Below are 22,030 nucleotides of genomic sequence, written 5' to 3'. Positions count from 1 at the left end.
GCAGCTTTACCTGTTTGCACTGATAGCAATATTAACTTCTCCCATTGCTCCCTTCAGTAAAGTAATTCATAGTGCCTGTGTGGCTGCATAGGGTGGCATCTTAACCTAATGATATCATTTTGCTGACTGCAGCTTGCTCTTCTTCAGCTATTTCTGTTTCCTGATGATAAGAACAGCACAGTGAGCCTTCATCCTCTCTACCCTTTTTTCACTCCCATTTGAATTCTGCAAGGAATATTACTTATAGCACTGAAGCCACAGCTCTACATGTTCTGTGCATGGAGTTACTTGATCTTTATTCCTCCACATTACAAAGTCATTACAAGACCAGGAAAATTCTGCCTAAAATTTGGAAAACAGAACTCTTTAGTTTTGTTGTCAAGTATGTCATTATTTTGTGTGAGTCTTATTCTTTTCCAGTGAGATTCTAAATTCTTCCTTGGTTATGTCTATACATTTCAGTCCTGTGTTCAAGTTGGACCTCCATATCAAGCCTGACATCTATCTCACTATTGCAATTTTATATGTTCCATTATTAGCATGCAAATCCCGTGGGACTGGCAGCCACATAGAAACTACAGACGTCCTCTAGTGTCTAGTTGTACAGTACAATTTTATGTAATGACAATAGTGTATTCTGCATCATGTTTTATAAAGTAGATTAAGAACTTGAACTGATTTTCCCCTTACTTATATTTAATGTTTGTTCAGAATGCAGTCATCTTCCAAGCCTTTGTGGACAGGTTTGGGGACCTGACACTTTTCAGCCCAAGTCAGAGACAAGCTAAAATTCCCATTTTGTCAACGGTCAGCTATAGTGCTGAAAATCTGCAAGAATATTGCTCATTGCAACCTCTACCTAGAGCTTCGGCTATAGACACCAAATCTATAAACCAAGGCTTTTCTAACCAGCAAGACAGAATGTAGCACAAAGACCTTCAGAAATGTAACCAGTAAGCTGGCATGGTGCAGCTCAGCATTATGGAGAGAAACTAGATTTAGTCACAAAAACATGATTAACTTCACAAGTACAAGTTGTTGTAAAGCCAAAAAGCCCAGATGTATCTCAGAGCTCTGGCATTCAGTTTTACTGAACACCACAAACTTCTTTGATTTCTCTCTTGCCCTAAAGTTTATTGGGATTTTATTTTAGTAATAGCAATAGTTCATATTCTGTAATGACACTAAAGCTACGAACTTGGCAATCCAGATGGTGCCAGGTCTTATTGCTGTACTGGGAGTCACACAGTGCATCCCAAATCACTTTAATTCCGGCCTAATCCTAATTCTGATTTCTTCTTCATATGTTAAGTGAATTTCCACATATTTTTCTTCTATATTAGGATTTAATTTTTCAGGTTTTATCCAAAAAAACCCTAAACCAAGCCAGAAATTCCTACTACTATAGTGTCAAGTGTTTTGCCTTGTTGTATCAAGAGAAGAGGTGAACATTGTCATTTTGACAATGTAGAACTTACATAAATATGTTAAATCATCATTTACACTATTATGTGGGTAAAATATCAATTATAACTTCTTTTATGATGGTTCATCAGGTGAATACTAGTGACTTAAACCAATGTCTTTCAAGTTCTTCCTTGAAAGGAAGAACATTATTCATGTCCTCAGCAAAGCATAAACTTCCAGAGGCATGTGATGCTTTGACGTAGACACAGACTTCCCTGTAGTGTTTATTTTGGATACCACTGAGATTATGCACCTAAAGGCATTCATAGGGAACATTTGAGTGTTCACTGAAATAGAACCATATAAAGAAACCTCTGTTCTGTGTGTCCTACATATCCATGCTATAATCTTCTGAAAATTTTTCTCTCTTCTTTCCTGTCATACCACTCCTCATTTGTCTGCTCTAACAGCCTGATCCCGGCTGCTTAACCAGATGATTATATCACCTTCTTTCTTGACTCCACCATTTATTTCCCACTGACTGAGAAATCTCAAAGAGGTCTTCCAGCAGGACATCATAAAAGCTTGAAACTTCTTCCTCATCATATTTTCTCATGATAACCATTTTAGCACAGCTGGAACCTTTGAAAAGTGCACTTTTATACAATGACCAGGTTTTTTTAAATAATGGTGTGTCTCCTGCTTCTAGTCCCCCCACCCCAGCCCTATTAAACTTTCTTTAGTAAAAAGGTATTTGCAGTCTAATAATTTTTTCTTCTTTTCAAACCTTCTGTATTTTTTTGCAATGGTTGCCCTACATCTAGTTCTGAATTCTGGGCAAAAAACCTCTGCTTAAGGTAGAAGGGTCTCACCTGAAATTCAAAACATAGGGACACTCACTCTACCACAGACTACTTGACTGACCTTGGGCAAGCCATTTATGTGCAGATATAAAGGTAAGCAGGCATTTTATTCCCACTGGAACCAGTCTGAGCTTTACTATCTCCCTTCTCCATCAGTAAAGCATAGATAATAGAACATCTCTGCATCAGAGGGGTGCTGGGAGGATAAAAGCATTAAAGGCTGTGAGCTCTTCAGATCCACAGTAATGGGACCATATAGCTGCCTTAGAAAGATCAATCTAAATATAAATGTGGCTTTGAAGACAAGGGAGTAAAAAGAAGCATCATTCAAGTAGCTAACAGATGTTTGTTGAATTCATCCTCACAGTATCCAACAGCAATAGAAAAGTATTATTATTCTGTAGTTTGTTGTCATTTTTACTCCACAAATACAGAGGCAGAGTACAAAAGGACCTATCCAGAGCTCATCAGTATCAATGGGAGATTTTCCGTGGGCTTTAGTAAGTACTGGATTCAACCCCAAGAGGGTCATAGAGTTTATGACAAAGCCTCAGTGAAATCTTAACCAGAGTCCCAGTTCATTTAATTTAAGTACTCCTTGCAGAGATCATACTGCTGTATTTAACCACATGAACAATCTGACCTAACTGTGACGCTGGCTCTGCTTTGAGCAAGGGATTGAGCTGCATGACCTTCAGAGGTGTCTTTGAACTTAGTATTCTGTAATTCTCTGATCTCAGAGACACATTTGCATATTTTTAGGTTTTCTATACAAAAAGCTGATATCGCAGTGGAAAATATAATTGATTTGTTTGGGGGTTTACCTTAGTGAATCCGTGAAAACTTTGTACTGTGCCCCAACATGTCTAGATTTTTCACTAATATAGTGAAATGGTAAAAAATAATCCCTGATGCAGAGAAGTGAATCTCATTGCGTATTTACTTCTGAGCAATTTAATATTGTAGCTGTGTAGGGATACCAGAGTAAAAGGGATTCTGAAGAAAAAGATTGCAAGTATTTCTTTAGCACCTTTTAATGTTGACCTAACTTATGTCTGCCTTCAAAGTGATCAATTAGCATTAAAGATTGTGTATTTTAGCACAGGAACATGATGTCTTTTATCTCTAAAAGCCTGAGCTTACAACTAAAGTTGTAAGATTCTTTCCACTGAGTCTTTCAGCTATGATATAAAGTATATGTAGAAGAAAGTTTATCTGGAAAGTAATTTTATTAAAATCATTATGTAGGTGCAGTACAATTCTTATGATTTCTACAATAGCTTTTCTTATTAAAAGTTCACAAGAAGAAAATGGAATCTATACACTGAAGAGATCACAGAACAATTCACCCAAGAATGATATTATAGGGGGGAGATGATAATGGGATCATTAAATCACAAGGGGTAAGTTGTCATTAACTCTGAAATACAAAAGCTGTCTTAAAGTACCTCCTTTTAGAGAGTTTCTATGAAAAATGTTGAAGTCCATTTTTCTGATGGAAAGACATTCCCTTTTTTAAGCTTACAAAATCATAATTTACTTGATAATTTTAAAGTCACAGTCTCTGAATATTGTGCTGTAGCAGTTTAAACAATACAGCAATGTCTGCAAGAGATACTGGCTGGACTCCTATGATCACTGCAAGACTCATTTCTTTAATTCAGAGTCTTCTTGCCCTAAATACCTATTTCTTAGACAGACCATATTGTGCAAAAAGGTCTCTTGGGTGCAGTTTAGGGTACCTTTAAAAGTTATTGGTTTTTCTCCTAGTAGCTTAGTAAAGCTTTAAGGAAAATGGAAATTACTACATAGAATAAAAGAGGAGACGCATTTGTTACCAAGATGGCAACAGTTAAAATAAACAAAGTTTAGCTATCCCAGGCACTTCAAGCAATCCCAGGTCTAAGCCAATATGCCATCATGTCTTTATCAAAAAGAGACCAAATCTATTCCAATAGATATATATAGAGAGATATATAATTTACCATATGGTCACACCATGCTTAAACACCTCTTTTCTTGATGATAATACCATCTAAATAAGTGTCCAAGGCCATCTACTCCTATCCAGAAGTTTTATTTTTAGTCTGAATTCTTGCTACTTTAGTTGATTTTAGCTGTCTGATCCTGGGAAAAGCACATCCTCTCTCCATCTTCTTGCATATTTTCTTCTTTTGATAAATTATATTTTCAGGCCATGCAGAATCACACAGGACTGGTTGTGTTGCAACAGATTAGGATTCAAACATCAAAAACTGTGACATGTAACAAATTTCACATTACAGATTATGTGATGTAACTACAAAGTACCTGCTAGAACTCTTCTGAGACAGGTGCAGTGTGTGGAGACTACAAGGGTCTTTTACTTCAAGGTCATGAGTTCAAATCTGGTACTAATGTCCAAAAAGTAATCTTGCCAGTGCTGTTCGGCACCTTGGCAAAATGAGGTGATGGATACATTTCAACTCCCCTAAAAATCATATTTCTATTTCTCAGCCTCAAAATAAAGGACAACCAGAGCTTCAGCATACAGAGTAAATTCCCCTTTGTGCTTCTACCTGCAGTCTACATAGATTAATTAATTAATTAGGGCATAGACATTTAAAACAGGCTATGTCTGCTTTCACTGATGTTAAAAATAAATTTCAATTAAGAAAATCCATTATGGTCCTTCCTGCCAGTAAGTGAGCACACATGTAAACTCTGGGCTCAGATTTAAGTTTCTGAGTGACATGAAATAATTTTTATAAAAAGAGAACTAAAATATATTTAATAATGTTTATGGTCCTCTTTTACACAATGATTCCTTTAGAAAGAAGGTCTTCTAGACACTGTCCTTGCATACAAATAGTACTTCTCTTTGATTCCAGTTACCTGTCATACTGGCTATCATTTACTGTGTCAATTTGTTGATATATTGCTGAGTAGATTAATGCTTGCTCCTAGAGAAATCTGGTGGAATTCTATTCATGATGAAAATTAATTCCCCATTACCGAGATATGAAGACTTAAGATTGTTTTATTAAAGATCACAAATGTGAGGTATATGGCAGAGGTGCACAATGAAGCAGCAGTGGAACAGGATATCTGTTTTTGTAAATAGGAATAAATCAGCACATAAATTACATTGATACAATTAATAAAGTTTAAAAAATACAACTACATGTTAGAATTAGTCCTCATTATCATGGAAAGCCATTGCAAAAACATGGAAAACCAACACAAAGCTTGCTGAGCTGTGACATTGCAGATAGCTTCCAGGGATCAGCTAGAGGACCCAACAAGAAGCCAGGACAACTCAGCACACAAAGCTAAAAAATTACTTCCTAAAAATATGAGTAAGCTTAATTTGTGGAGAATGAAAAGTTAAATTACTAGAAGCTAAAAAAGATTACCTTCTTACTCTTCATGGAGAAATTAGCTAAAGTAACTCATTCACCAATACCGAGAAGAGCAATACAATGCTAAAATGTCAGAAGATCAAACCAAGCCATCAGCAGCAATTCAGTGTGATTTTCCAAGCCAGTGAAATGCATAGAAAGATTCACAGCATTACCAGGTCAGAGGAAGGCCACAGAAGTTTGATATGACCTTGCCGCAACACAGACCTTGGAACTTTACTTAGTTGCTTCTCTTACGGAGTACTGTGTCATGTACTGAAAATACCTCTTGGAAAAACATTTTATTGTGATGTAAAGACTCCAAGGGACAGAGTGGCCTTTAATAAACCTTTCATAGAGGGAATCATGTCACAATCACAGATTTACATTATCCTCTCAAGAATTCAGAGGGCAGCACAAGTCGTTCACATCCAAGTTGTGCAGCCTTTCTTGTTGAGAACAGTGAAAGCCTCCCTTTCCGACAGATATTACACACACACCTAAAGCTGTATAATAAAGCAAACCGATTCTGTGCATGTGGGATTTTTACCAGAGGACTCTGGGGTTGTTTTTGGTTTGCTCTTTGATTTTTTTTTTTTTTTCAAATTTCAAAGTCTTTCAACAACAAACTCCTAGTTCTCATTCATGTAAAGCTTACTTTAACAAAAGACTTCTGGAGTTGGTTCTTAAAGTAACTTTTAAAAATACCGTCAAAAGTGTTGAATCTTAGACTTTTCAAACTACTGTGGCACGAAAAAAGAAATCATTATTTCTTAGGCTTTACCTTTTGCACATTGGGGCAGAACAGAGCAACTAAGATTGCCTGGTGTAAAAAAGATACCAACAAATTCACCTTTTGTGTCAGAGCTAAGAAAACAATAAAGGCTGAGAGTAGGAATGCTTACAAAAGGTTTTATAAATTCAACAAAGACAGCAGATACTGTAAATCGGTCTTTTAGTATATATAAACATTGTTACAGGGACTTGGAAAAAATTCTTTGTCTGTTTTATAACATCTCAGCCAAAATCTCATTAAAAACCTGAATGCAGTCAATTCATACACACTTTTAAGTAGAGCAAATGTGAACCTCTGTAAGACTGCAGTTTTTCCAGTGGCAAAGCCTCACTGTTTGCCTTCCCATTTCTCTCAGAGCCCAGAGGCTGTCTCCGTGACAGGTCTGCAGACTGAGAATCTCTCCTGTAAGACTCCTGGGAGAGCAAACTCATACTGTACCTTACTTTGCTGACAAACAGCCAGACTCTTCCATGTTATACTCCCATGAAGACATTAAAACATAATTATAAAACTTTCTTGGATAATTGCCTCTAACTGTTTGGCATAACAGTCACAGATCTTGAGCACAAAAATAATGTGTGATTTCAGCTAGTTTTGAGATTTCTCTGTATTTTCTCATATAGAAAAGAAATTCATGTAATTAAGGTAGGAGTGTCAGCTTTAAGAGAAGGTCTACTTTTTTTACCTAAATCCCGAGAGCTTGTAAAATCATTGTATTGGAATGATAATGGAAAAATTGTACCTTATTTTAAAATTTAGCATCTTGTTCTTTCAAAATTTAAAAACAAAATTGAAAAGCTAGGAATCCTTATTTTCCAATGTCCTTGGAAGTATTTCCAAAGTATTCAATGCTAGAAGTTGTTTTAGTTTGGTTTTTTTTAGCAGGTATTTTTAAGACAGAATAAATTTCGATTCTGTGTATTTGTGCGTTTTAGGTTTTTCTCTTGTTTGATTGACTTAGATATAAAGCACATCATGTTTGAGACCTCTGAGCAGTTTGAATTTTGATTGCTGGAAAGTAAATAAATGAGAGTTTGGAGAAAATAGAAGATGGCTTCACTGTCCTTACCTGACTTTCCCAAACAATCTTTGATATTAAAACTAAATTCTTGGCTGTGAAAGTGGTGAGTCACTGGAACAGATTGCCCAGAAAAGTTGTGGATTCCCCATCCATGGAAGTGTTCAAGTTTAGGTTGCATGGGGCTCTGAGCAACCAGGTCAAGTGAGAGGTGTCCCTGTCCATGGCAGGGGGGTTGGAATCAGATGATCTTTAAGGTTCCTTCTGACTCAAACCATTCTATGATTCTAGAATTAAATAAAAACTTCTGGCCTTTGATTGGCTTTCTTTTTGTGAAATTTAAATGGACATATACCAACAGAGAAGGTAATTGTGCTATCTCATCTTCAGGCTGGAAAATAACACAGAGACATTTGTTTTGGTTTTGACTTAGATAAGAAGAGGTATAGTTTTGCTCTTTATTTTATTAGTGAAATGGGGCTGGCAGAGTGAGAACCTGACTCATAGCTAGGAGTATTCCTGGGAATTCTGATTGTAAAACAGTAGTAACATGATAGGGGCACCAGAAAATTTCAATAATAAACTCTTGGAAAAGGATGGGAACCTGTTTTAGGAAGCCTTTCAGTATTAGGTCACATGAAGCATTGTATGACAGACAACAGAGAGCAGAGTCCTTCATTTGAAGAGTGGAAGAGGCAGAATACCTTGAAGATACAGTCAATAGCTGTGAAACTGATGTTGTTAACAGATGTAAAAAAAGTTAAAGAGCATCATCCCCCTAATCCTGTGGTATTTGGTGTTGCTCTTTTATTGTTTATTATTACAGTTATTGTCATGGTTAGAAGCTATGGTGGTAGATATTGTCCAGACAGTAGAGAAAATGGATGAGGAAAGAAGTGTAATGCAGGCTTTTATGTCCAAGCCAACTTAATTCAATGTAAGTAGCATTGTAGAGGAAGGACTGGGGTTGGGAACCTCATGGTTTAGGACAGAGAGAACTTATAGGCTGCTGAAGGAGAAACTGAACAGTTAATACTGGGTAACAGAAGTAAAATTGGTGATAAGGCAAAAAAGGATTCATTTTCTTAATGTCTTCCTAAAACAATTCCCAGTGTGTTTTTCTGTTGTACTGCAGATAGTTTGTCACTGGACCCTGAAGTCTCAAAGGCAAATGCCTATGGTTTCACTGGCTGCTTGTCCTCTGTTCAGTACAACCACATTGCTCCCCTGAAAGCTGCCTTACGCCATCCCAGCGTTGCTCCTGTGACTGTCAAAGGTTCCTTGACTGAATCCAGCTGTGCATCCATAATGGATGCTGATGTGAACACAGCAACAACAATATATTCTTCATCAGGTATGTCCTGCTGAGAGGGGAATGAGGAGTTTAAATGATGCAGTAGAGTCGGGTTTCCTTCCTTTTTGCTGTAATGCAATTGTGACTATAAATATTGGAACTGGAAAGTTGCCTTTTCTCTCAGAATTAGGGGTGTTGAGAATGGGCACCAGGACAAGTCAAGGCTCCTTTAAAAGTCATTGTTCTCGGTCTAAGTTCCTGGATTGCCTAAAACATGCCTAGAACAAACAAAAAATTCCCAAAGCCCTAGTGAAAACAGCACTGGAATATCCTTATCACCTGATTTGCCATTCCTGTCCACTCCAGATAACTCCAGTGCTGCAGATCTCAAAGGAGAACATAAGTGTTACACACATTCCATATCCTAGTGGTGATGAAGCAATAGAAGTCATAGAACAAACAAGGCAAATTTGTTCCCACCCTGTCAGAAATGAACAAAAACTCTTGTAAAAATCCCTTGACACATGTGTGTGACTTCCATTGAATGCTTGTACTTCATTCTCTCAGGCTAAAGAGAAAGAGCACTACTTGAGCAGTACCAGTAAAATAATCCCAATAGTTTGTATATCTTTTGCAATCTTGAAACTGTCCTCTGGGAATCTTAAGTATTTTGCATATGCAAATTTGTATGCAGAGAAGGAAATGGAGAGCAGCTGGAAGTGTTGTCACCATGAACAGGAACAATCAAGTTACTGCTTTATTCACGAGTGGATGTGGCAGAATTCTTAATGACCAGAAAGGGGTACAAATTAAGGGCAGCTTTTTACACCTTGACCTCTAAAGCCACTTCCTCTTTTTTGATAACTAATAAAACTCTGGTTTAGATCATAATACAATTCCTTTGACATTTGTACTTGCATCAAATCCCCATTTCCTGCAGCTTCTGCCTAAGATATATTCAGCAGAAAACAAATGATGCTATTAGCATTCTGCATAGGGAAAAAGGCTGCTGATTACTCTTGAGAGCGGCTGGCAGGCTGGCAGTGTGCATGTGCTTCTCCCCAGCCCCCCACTTTCCTCTCGCTGCCTGGAGTTGTCTAAGGTATCTAATCTGATGCACGGAAGGAATGTGTCTTGTGAGTACTGAATGGGCAATGATACTGAAAATATGAACTCCTTGCCCTGTGGTCTGTCACCTCGATGATCTCATTTTTCTAAGGAGTTTAGAAAGCAGTAGGACCTGAGGCTCAGAACTGCAGGACAGAACGCAGAGCAGAGTGTAGCATTCAGACTTAAATATTTAAAGCACACAATCAGTTGCACACTATTGTCAAAGTTAAGCAGTGTTACATCAGAAATGCAGAATTATTATAAAATCTCATCCCTGTCTTTGTCACTCTGTACTCTAAAATATGATTTCCTCTCAATTTGATGAATTAATTGACATTACTGTCTCACTATTCACACTGGATTTGATTAAAGCCTGAATAAGATCTTTAGAACGACTGAGTTCTGAAGACTTCATGTATTTAAATGCTACAGTAAGAGCACTGGGTGGTAGAGTCTTATTAAAAAAAATTCCAATTTGTAGCAAATTATTCTTTGTATAGATGTACTTGAGAATTACATTTATACATGGAAAGGACACATTTTAAGAAATAAAAAGAAAACAGAGTTAAGGATTAACTTTCAAATTTACTGCTCATATCTCAATTCATCACTTCCCAATTTCTCATTACTGAGTGTCTGAGAAGAAAAACAGAACTTCAAAGGAGACTGTACATGTCTCTGTCTATTTTCTAATGTACAGATACAACAAAAAAACCCTCTAGGAAAACTCTTTAAATGTGTGAAAAAAGCTTTCTATATTTAAAACTTGAAAACAATTGAAGCTATTTCTTTTAGAAAGGAATACTCATGTTCAAGAAAGTTTCCTCTCAGACAGATATGGAATAAAATCCATTCACTCATGGCTCAGTTATCCAAATACACTCTTTCTGATTAGGAAACACAGAATGAAAGGTGACTTACTGTGGTTTTTATTTAGCAAAGATCTACAGATCACCTTCTTCCTTGCTGAGGCACGTGTAGAGGTTTTGGTATTCTAAACTACACTGATGGCAGCAAGATAATGGAGTTTTACTATGGTATTTTTTCTTAATACTAAAATACTTTTAAAATGACAGAGCAGATTCAACTCTGTGAATGGTGTAGTCTTGAACTGTCTGTCTACTTCAGCTGAAGAGCGGGTCTTCATGCATTTAAAGTAAAAAATGTCAAACACTTTTGTAAGTCAGAAACTACATAGAAAGATTTTGCTTCAGAAAGGCATCTTAAACGATGAAGTCCCTTTCTCACTGTGCTAGTTTTGCTGGACCTGATATTTCCAAACAAGTTGTAACTGGCTAGGGATGTACCAGGAGAGCCTTGACTGTAGCAATTATGAGATGGTGAAGTTCAGGACCCTCAGCAGAAGGAAAAAAAGCAGAAAGCATGACTGCAACACCAGACTTCAGCAGAAGAACCTTTGACCTGCTCATGGACCTACTTGGAAGAATTCGGTAGGATACTGCCCTGGTGAGAAGATGGGTCCAGGAGATTTGTTTTAAGGATCATCTCCTCCAGGATCAAGAATGGTCCATCCCAATAAGCAGGATATCTACCAAAGGTGGCATGAGGCCCAGAGAGGTTGTGAAGTCTTCATCCTTAGATATATTCAAAACCCAAATGGATACAGCCCTGAAAAACTTGCTGTAGTAGGCTCTGGTTTGAGTAGGGGTTTGGATTAGAGGATTTCTAAGGGGCCTTCTGACCTCAGGAGTGCTTCCACCCTCAGTTTTATCTAAAATGAGAAGGATGTCCTGTTCAGGTCTCAAATGAGACCGAGTATTGCTTTCCCTTGGCTTCAGAGTTTATTGTATTCCCACTGGAAATGGTTCTGCTGTTGCATGCCACCTGCTGCACCATAACAAACCCTCCTCTACTTGTATATTGATTTTATTTCTCAGGCAAATGTAATTCTTAAGGCCTGTATCTGTTGGCCTTCATTCTGAAACTGATCTTCAACATTTGTTCTGGTTTCCTCTCAGTGCTTAAATTCTGGTAACAGTAGCCAAAAGATAGTGGAGTGCTAGTCACATTTAGTGTCAAATCTTACATAAATTTTTAGGCATGAATAATTTCTTACATAATTTTTAAGGTAGAAATTTATTTCATGCTTTTTCATACATACTTAATAGTTTTTCTTTACTCTTTTCAACTACTACCATGCACTGGATACCAGCTGGAGATTTTTCTCTAGTACAGGAGGACTGTTGTAGAACAGATGTGAATTTTTAATTGTAACCGATTTCACTGGTGTCAGCTGAGGGCAGGGGTAAAAAATACCTCACCAAACTTCCAGCCTCTGAAAGGTAAATCATCTTGAGTCTGAAATAAAGATTGTTCTCCCCTCCTAGTCTGTGGAAAGAAATAGCTGAGTCACACCGTCAATCTTTGACAGCCATCTTAGGGTATAAAGTATTCTTAGATTCTTTTCCTCTTTTACTAAATAAAAGGTGCCTAAATTGCTAATTTTGATTTATATAACTAATTCTGAGATACTGAAAAATAAAGCAATATGAATCTACTCATCATGTACAAAATTATTACCAACCCTGATCTAATTTTGAATTTGACTGTTTTGACCTTGGGCTCAAAGGCCTGAGATTAGGCTAAATAACCTTCAGATTTGCTTTCCAACGTAACCTTTTCTATGATGCTATCTATATAGATATGTGTGTAAAAATACATTTTTATTCCCATTCCACTCCCACAAATGTAGTAGATGAGATGAAGCATTGCCGTGACTGTTTCTTGGGAATGGCACTCTAGGCACACAGTTTCCAAGCAAGGAGGGTCTTGTAAATAGGCCTCAATCTGAGTGTTCAAATCTGTCATTGGCATTTAACATTCGGTGTTGACAATGGGTGTATTGGAGGTATTCAGTTAGCCCCAGAACTCCCTTTTGTGTCTGTAGCTCAGTCATGAGTCATGCACTGCCTGTGTGGGGAACCCTGACTTTCAGTATGTTCCACCCCTAAAACTAGCAAGTAGACTTGCATCTTTTAGAACATCAAAGCCTCTTGGAGGCTCATGCCTTCTGCATCTTCTTAGGGCTGGTATCATTGATGTAGAGACTAAGGAAAAAGTGTACCCTTTAAGAACCTAAATAGCCTAAAACCACCATCATCACAAATTCAGGACCACCTGATGCACAAATATTACATTGTTGCTTGTTTAAATAAAACTCATCTTCTTCAACAATGGCATACCAAAATGAGGCTGAATCAATCACTAAGGCAAGGATGTTCAATTACAATAAACATTGCAACACCAAATTTCTCAATTGGGCTTTCATCTCTTGCATACATTCTCTGGAGGCTTGTAAAGGAGCGAAACACAAATATGAATCCTGTCAGAGGAGAGAGTAAGCTGAAGACAACAGAAAATTGTGAAGGTGCAGAAAAGCTAGATTCAGTTAGCAGTAAAAAACCGTGGCATTTCCTGAAACATGCAGTACTAAAAAGAAAGTACACTACTCTAACTCCACTGACTTCAAGGAGGGCTTGACCTCGTGGATTTGGAGCTGAATTTGAAACAGGTCGTGGGCTATTTGGCTCAGTGTTTCAATGATAGTCATTTACAGACAGAGTACAAGAGAGCTCGATCATTGAGGAGCCTTTAATATAGGAATTTATTACTGATCCCCTTCTGTTTTGGATCCAACTTGACCACTGCATTTCTGCAACAGAGATAAAAACAGCCCTTCCAAGAAGCTGTCCTAAACAGAGACTGTTTCTCTTCGTGGGATTGAATTCAACTTTAATATCTGTATCTACAAATGTAGGTCATGTCTAAATCTGTGTAGTGTCCCTTTCCTTTGGTTTCTTTCTAATATTGTTTCTTGGGTAACAACAACAAAAAATAATACAGCTCTGACTGAGAAAAGCTCCTAATGGGCTATTTAATTCAAATGTCTCTCTGACTCTTCTGATGAACTGAAACATCACTTTCAGATGTTAGTGTGTCTTTCTGTTTCCTTCTAAATATACCCTTAACAGACTTTTTTCCTGAAGATGTAGAATAAAATTGTTCTGCAAACTCACTTTATTTTTAAGAGCTTTCTGGTTCAGTTCTCCAATCCCCCAAATCCCATCTATTGAAAACAAATTAAAATTCATGAGAGTAAGAGGACATTTCTGTCTGTACCACAGAGAAAATGAACACAGGTGATACAGAAAATAAGTTCTGTTTTGTTTAACCAACTGCAGATCCTTTCGGGAAGACAGATGAAAGAGAACCTCTCACCAATGCAGTCAGAAGTGATTCAGCTGTGATTGGAGGTAACTTTGTTTTTAAAGAGTACAGTAGAAAAATAGTTCAAAGCAAACATCTAGGAGACTTTAAATCTGGGCTCCATGAAACCTAGCTGAATTTTTTTGTAATATGATGCAGGTCTAGTATTTGCTCTATTTATTAGCGTGTACCTGTATCAAGCTCCCTAGGTAGGCAACTGCATTATGGATTACTGTGGCCATACATGGATCATCAAGAACCTGAGTCTTCTAAAATATAAACAAACTCTGTCTGTCTGCCTGCTTAAGCAGGGGATTTGGACAAGATGACCTCCAGAGGCCCCAACCATTCTCTGATTCCATGTGATTCTCTGTTGTAAGACCCAGCTAACTAGTAACTGTTTTAGACACAGCCCTGCTGAGACCCTCTACACAGTATTCATATATCCCATACTTCTTGAGCTCTCTCTTTGCAATCTGGTGGTGTAGGGGAACTCACCAGGTCATATGGAAGTATACATATACTAAATCATATGAAAGTATGTATATACTAGGGAAAATTGTCCTCCTAATTTCGTGTATGGCTTGCATTTTCCTTTAACAGCCTAGAAGACAATTTATCTCTGTTTATTTTATAGGGTGCCCTGTAACAAGCTGCCTTTGATAATATCTAAAAGCTATAAACCAAAGTGTACGAGGTTCATGCAAGGTTTCCAGAGATAACACAGAAGAAAATATGACAGAGCAAGAATTTGTATGAACATACAGATCTAGCTTTTCAAAAGCAAACAGGGTGAACCAACCTTACTCCCAGTGAAAGCAAAATTTGATGGAAATTAGGTCAATTACATCAATACTTGCAGCTTTAAGTGTTCTTAAGATGAAAAAATAGAAATAAAAACTGCCATGGAGGGTGTGATAGAGGCATATGGTTGTGTACAGACTGAGGTGAACTGATCTATCATATCTACTAGCTGCTAGTAGATATGCATTGGTAATGCATTTTTGAAGTAATTGGACTTTCTATTTTGGTTTTTACTCTTTCTATCCTTTCTTTTTTACCTCTTTACAGGTGTAATAGCAGTTGTGATATTCATCATCTTTTGCATCATTGCCGTCATGAGCAGATTCCTCTATCAGCACAAACAAGCACATCGAAGTAGCCAGAAAAAGGAGAAGGAATACCCAGAAAACCTCGAGAGCAACTTTAAAGCTGACATTGACTTGCAGAACACAGTGAGCGAGTGCAAACGGGAATATTTTATCTGATGGACAATGCAATTTATTCTTGCTCTTACTTCCCTAACCTTCCTTTCTTTATTCCTTTATTCCTTTCTCCCTTCCTTATTTTCTTTTTAGAAATTTTTTTTTAAACGTTCGTTTTTTGCTATTCCATTTGGAAAAGACCGCCCTGCACAGGAAACACTGAGAACAATCACAGTGCCTCATTCTCTGCACAAGAACCTGGCAATTACAGTTTACTTCTTCAGCTCAAGAGACCTGTTATCCCACCCTACACAAAATAAGATCCACATGCACACCTTGTGTCTGCTGTCAGTTCTTGGATGTTTCGAAGTCCCTACATTTATTTGTGTTTTTTTCTCTGGAGCTATTTAAGTTATCACTTTTACAGTAGAGCTGGACTATGTAAAGTACAGGTAAAGTAGTTGAACACATAGCTCTAGAGGTACTGGGACAGGATAGAGGGAAAGAATGAAACCAAAACACTTGATTTATTTCATGGGCTTATTTACAGCAATCATAAAAAACTGGCCAAATTCTCAAATGTTATTAATTGTTATATTGTCTATTGATTTAAATGGTGTTACATTAATTTATACTAGCTGAGAAGCTGGTATGACGTAAAGGAGAATAAAACTGTCCTCATTAAGCTCCTTCCCCCAACCTCCTGTCCTTTTACTGTAACTTTTAGGCTTATCAGCACTTTTCCAACAATATATGTATCAATAATAAATGTCATTCCCATTCACCTCTTCCACCTCCATCTTGTAAGGCTGGCTATGTAGACCCAACATACTCTAGCATAACTAGCTGAAGCATGGAAAATAGTAGCTTGAATCTCCAAGGGTTTTAGGAAGCTGCTAGGACTTAGGTGCTCTATATTTGTCTGAAATTTTAGAAATGCAGCATATGCCTGTTCATGCTATATGGAGGATTATCATGCACTTAAGTTAAACACTGTTGCTGCTGTGGAAAAAAAGAAATATATAGATGAGAAAAACAAAAATAGTTTACTCTTAAACATGATACACACCTTCTGCAAGTTCTTTTAAAAAAAGAAAAAATAAATCCAAATACTCAAAAAAACCCTCCGAAAACTGCATGTAACATTGATTGGTATATCTTGTTTGTAGAAGCTGGAATACCTTCTCCAAAGATAAATAGATCCGATATTGAACAACCGTGTTTACAAGTAACATTAGGGAAACAAAAAAGATCCCAAATACTCGTACTTCAAATTAATCTTCTCTTCTTTTTTCCAAAGTCTTCTGTCCTTTCCTGATTGGGAACAATACTGAAGACTTGAATTCCACCCATATTACTTGTGCTGCATAGTTACAATGTGAGGCTTAAAAACCATTTTTTCAGCCACAGACATCCTAAGGGTCAGAAAATGGAAGAGTCCCAACAAGGCAGGTTTGCACACTGTATTGTTTCCATGTGACATCTGTCTTCTCAGGGCTTCTAAAGAGCATGTAGAATTTGCATTAGGACTTGAAGGTTTCTGACAGTAGTTGAATGGAGCCTACAGTTAAGGGAAAAAAAAAACCTTATTCATTGCAGTACTCTTAATAAGAATTAATTCAAGACAATTAATTGTACAGCTGAATCTCTTTCTTTGCCCTACACCCTTGTGCAATCATCCTGGGGTTTCCACATGAGGGTCCTTTTTACATAAAATGAAAGAATCACAGTATGAGGTAATAAGCCACAGCAAGCTAGAGATGAGTTTACCCATGCAACAGATAGTATTTTTCTAGGCAGTGAATTTCAAAGGTAAGTAGCTGTTTATTTGGGGGATTTTTATGAGGAGAGAGAGCAGGCAAGGAAGAATAAATAAGTGACAGTTTGGATATGGTGGTTCTTCATCACTTCTTTGGAACATCCAGTGAAGAGAAAGCAATCTTAGAATTATATCATTCTCATGCGAAGAGGAATATGTGAAACCACCTCTTAACTGAGCAATTTCATGAAGCCATTTATATTGAAATTACTATTAGTGCTGTTCTTCCTCAGTCATAGTCAACAATAGCCCTTTTGCCACATGCTGGCTGATTCATGTGATTACTGAGAGTGTTTCTGTGTGATGAGCTGTGTAATAATGGATTCGTGACCCTGAGATTATCTCAGCTGGTTAGACCGTGGTGCTAATAATGCCAAAGTCGTGGGTTTGTATCCCTGTGTGGGCCATTCACTTGAGAATAGGACTGGTGATCCTTGTGGGTCCCTTCCAACTCAGAATAATCTGTGATCTGTGATTAGCTGAGCTCCCTTTACGTTTCTTTATTTTTGCAGTAAAATCCTGGCAAAGAAATTATTTTTATTTCTTCCTTTCCCCAGATAAAGCCTCTTTGTTTGACATGGCAGGAGGGAAGGAATAAGAGAGCTTATGGGCTCCTGTTTGGGTCCATGTTTGAGTCATCTTCTCTGAAATGGCCTGTGTATGAGACATCTCTGAACTCCTAACGTGCTTAATTGACTTTATGAAGAATGGAACAGGAAGAAGGGGAATGCCCCCAATTGTGTATTTTTCTCTAGATGAACTAGCAGATGCAAAACATCCTTCTGTTTTTCTACATGTTAGTTTTCAGGAACAAAACTACTACAGAGTGCTGCAACAGTAAAGTGAAAAGCAGCTCCAGCAGCAGAGTAGCTGGAGAAGGGAGACTGAGCAATGAAGCAGTCCTCTCATTCCTAAAGTAACTAAATTACTTTCAGTCATCATAAGACCTGATTCTGCAAGAAGCTGAACTTCCTCAAGGAGGATCAAGTTCTCATTACCAAAGGTAGACATTAGTGTTGCTGCAAACGTTTCAGATACAGCTCAGTGGCTCAGTCCCAGGCCAGAGGGCAAGTGTAGTGGCAATGCTCTGTGCCAGCCCACATCTGGCAAAACACTGTCAAGTGGTTAATTTGTCCATTTTTCCTTATCCTCCTTTAATGTAGCCCAGGCTGGTAAAACTCTTTGAAAACTTACCTTTGGTGTGCATCTGTAAAAAGAAAGAACTGCACATATATAAATGCTTACATGAGTATACAGAGACGTGCATCTATACCTATGGATGTGCTTATATGGGAATATTCTTATGCTACAGGACTGAACCAATGAACACATTTGTATGGACTTCTAAATCAGGATGCCAAAATTCTTCTTATTAAAAGGTAGCTAAAAGATACTATATGAAGTACCCTAATACTAACTCCTTTTTTGGTTTTTTTATTGTTTTGTTCTAATGCTTTCTTTACTGAGGGCATAATTGGATTTCCTTCAGTACCAGTTAAAGAAAATTAATAATATTTTTTTATAAAAAAGAAGAAATACAATTTCTTTCATTTTCCACAGTTCAAATTAGACCTTTTCCCCATTTATTAAAAACCATCTCTGTTATTTTGGTTAAAATTTCTCTTTAGATGGGGTAGTTTTTCTTTTAGCTATTATTCTAGATAACATTTTTAAGTAAACATAAAATAATAATTTTTATACATAAAATGTCGTGTTTCATTTCAGTGGAAAAGAACTGTTGGAACATTGTTTGGGTTTTCTTCCTTATCCTAAAATGAGTTTCATAATAAAAGTAAGGGACTGGTAGAAGCATACTAAGTCTCTTTTTTTTCTTTTGGTGATACGATATGTAACCTGTGAAAATTATTACTGCTAGGCAGGGATTTTTAGACTGTGAAATTACTAAGTATCTTAGATATGGATTTAGGCTCTGCAAATTCTTGTTTTCTGGAAAAGACTTGGCCAATAACTGCCATGCTTATAAAGATATTTAGTCATGCAGTCTGAGTTGGATGCCTGGAAGGACTGTCTGAGAATCCCAGTGCCTGGCTATAGAAAACAAAGCAAAGCTGTCTGTTGGAAAGCTAAATCCAACTAACTTTCAGTGTGACATAGGCTGCCACCTGGGTGAAGGGTGGGCTTTCAAAGGAATTTGATGTGAGGTGGATGTGGGTGGATCAATGCTTAAGTAAGTTACTGCAGAAGATGAGCATTTAACTCAAATTAATTCCAGCTCAATTTCTGCTTCTACCTTCCTGTGAAATGTTTTAATATACAACAAGAGATTTAAATACCTTTGAAAATTGAATCCCATTTCTCTTCTGGAAATAAAATATTGGTCCTCAGTAAGTCACCTATGTAACTGGCAGTTAGTATTTCATCTGTCCTTATTTACTTACTAGAGACAAGACAGTGTGAGTGTTTTGGGTAAATTTTTTACATGTACACTTTTTTAGTTTTTCTTGGTTTTGCCATGGCTCAGCACAAAGCCAAACAAAAGACACAGCTTTAACTTACATTGGCTAAACCAGAATTCTTATCTGGGTGAATATAACTGTAAAAACCAGACATATGGAGTTGTACTGTTATCAAATTGTGTTCAGTCATGAGATGCCCCTGATACTTAAGTTAAAACTGATAGCCAAATTACAACCATAGGACATTTTCTCTCTGCTTTATTTTAACCTGATATAGTTAGACTTAATTCATCCTATTTATCAATTGCCCAATTTTTACAGTGTGAGACAAATCCTTATTTTAATGAGATCTTTGAGTATATTAGGATTTAGCTGATCACATGTTTCACATATTGGGTGAGGAGCAATCAATACATCATATTGTTTCACTATGGTGAGCGGTTATGAATCTTCTCCTAATGAAGTCAGCTATTGATTTTGCTGAACATAAGATTGAGTCCTAGACCTATGAAAGCACTTGGATATTGCTTTTGTCTGAGTCTTTTGGGTTTGTTTCATTTTGCATTTGGTTTTACCTGCTACTTGTTTTACACTTGTCATCCAGTTCAGTCCAGCCCTATGGTCAACGAAGACAGGGCAAATGTTTCAAACATCCTTTAAGATTAAATGAATCACTAGAGATGCATCTTTCTCTCAATTGATGATAGAGACAGGGTATTCTCCTGGCAATAGGTTAGCTACTTCTAGCAGAATTTGCTTACATATTGGAATTTTACACTAGCTTTGCAGATCCAGTAGACACATCTGCACAGATCTTATAAGTGACTTGGATTTTTTTTTTACTGAGGTGACAACTGGGTCAAGGAAGGACACCTCTTTGCATCTAAAATTATACTAGATATCTCTGCCTAGTAAATGCATTCATCTACTTGTAGCCAAATTCAAGAAAATCAAGTGTCAAAATACCTATTGGAGCCAGTGATGATCCGATCAGTAATATATGGGGCTTGGAAGAGGTTTATTCTCCTTCCAGTGTATTCTAAATCCAAGATCCATTTTTTGCCTCATGTGGGAGCTTTGACAGATAGAATACATGTAGACAGATCCACACATCTCCTAATCTAAAGCTAACTCAGCCCCTTCAGGTGACTTTCTAGTCCTGAATGTCTGGTGCCGTTTGAGAGGAACTAGGGTATCTCTGCAGTTCCAGTAAGGAGTCATGTCTCCTGTCTGTCACATCGTGCATCTGTTAGCCCCAAGCAGATATGTCTGATACCTGTTGGCTTTGCAAATTATAGTAAGTGCCCATCCAGAACTCCTAAGCTCTTGATGAGCTGAATCTCTTAAAAGAAAAAAAAAAATCCCATCTTCAGAACAAAATCAACTTCCTTTTCATCAGTGTAAGCCAAGTAGTTGACGTGTGTCCTCCACATCAACAAGAGTGTAGAGGAGGCAGAACTTGATCCCTTTTGCTCCACCATCTCATGCCATCACTGTCTATCGATGTCACCTACACAAAGCTTACCCTAAACAAGATCAGAGTCAAGTATTGTTCTGCACTGCCAGTTTTTCACAGATAAAGAGTTTTTTTTATTTTTCAGAAAGCACACTTAGTAAAAGACTCAAGCAAAGTGTGAGACCTTGTGAGGCTCTAAGACAAGTGCTATTTCAAAGCTTTTATGTGATTTTTTAATACCTACTTACCAACAAGCCAAGTGATATAGCTACATCCCTGTCAAACCAGGGGCCTTATCCAGAGTCTTTAGAGGTTGGTGAGAGACCTCTTGGTGACCTCTTGCACCATGCCCTTGAAGATTTTGGGGGTTTTGTTCACAAGTTACTATCACAGCTTCAAAGCATGATTTGTTCCCTGCACTTTACTGCACTTCCTTTCCCAATGAAAAGTTCTTCATGTCCTCTTTTGGTGTGGGCGGCCCCCTCCTCTGTGCTCCTTTTGTACATGAAACTTCTAACGGCACTGTTCTTTTGGGTCTGGAGTAGCTTTTTTCTTTTATTGTTTATTTTGAGTCATGCATATAGGAGCTTGGATATATTAATGTATTGGTACTTATTTTTGTGATCTTTTGCACTAAGTTACTCTGACAAAAAACAAAAACTGGAAAAAAAAAGCACACTTTCTGGTGAACTGTTGTAATTTGTAAGCTCGTTGTTTGTTGTTTGTAATGTACTGAGTCTACAAGCCGAGCTAAGGAAGGATTAAGGCAACAGTTTGTGTTGACAGTGTCACTCCATATCTAGTTCACCTGTTTTCTTTTTCTCTCCTTTTTGCTGTAACATATGGAGCTATCAGATTGGCAATAGGAGGCAGAGGAACTTGTTTTACAGTTCTAACTAAAATTACGATTTTTCTTCTGGCAGTCACAGAAACCAAAATGTCAGCTGTGTGTTTAACCAGAAGGGAGACTGCACTTCATCATGGAGATGTAGTCACCTAGAGATGGTGACCTCTAAGGGGAAATGGGGACATTAACAC

At 37.4% G+C, this 22,030-nt stretch overlaps 1 protein-coding gene across 1 annotated transcript in view; it reads left to right on the top strand.

Moving 5' to 3' along the window:
- The window catches only part of CNTNAP5 (contactin associated protein like 5), a 288,117-nt gene extending 266,465 nt beyond the window's left edge, over positions 1-21,652 (top strand). Inside the window, exons 22-24 of the mRNA XM_027636681.1 lie at positions 8,600-8,818; positions 14,071-14,142; positions 15,167-21,652. Of these exons, the coding sequence (XP_027492482.1) occupies positions 8,600-8,818; positions 14,071-14,142; positions 15,167-15,363 (488 nt within the window). The 3' untranslated portion in view covers positions 15,364-21,652. The remainder of the gene's footprint in view (positions 1-8,599; positions 8,819-14,070; positions 14,143-15,166) is intronic.
- Positions 21,653-22,030: the final 378 nt, after the last annotated feature.

Source organism: Corapipo altera, unplaced genomic scaffold (genome assembly GCF_003945725.1).
Source record: "Corapipo altera isolate COAL_440 unplaced genomic scaffold, ASM394572v1 45, whole genome shotgun sequence".
Lineage (NCBI taxonomy): Eukaryota > Metazoa > Chordata > Aves > Passeriformes > Pipridae > Corapipo > Corapipo altera.
The sequence above is the reverse complement of the archived record's forward strand: the minus strand, read 5'-3'. Positions and strand labels throughout refer to the sequence as shown.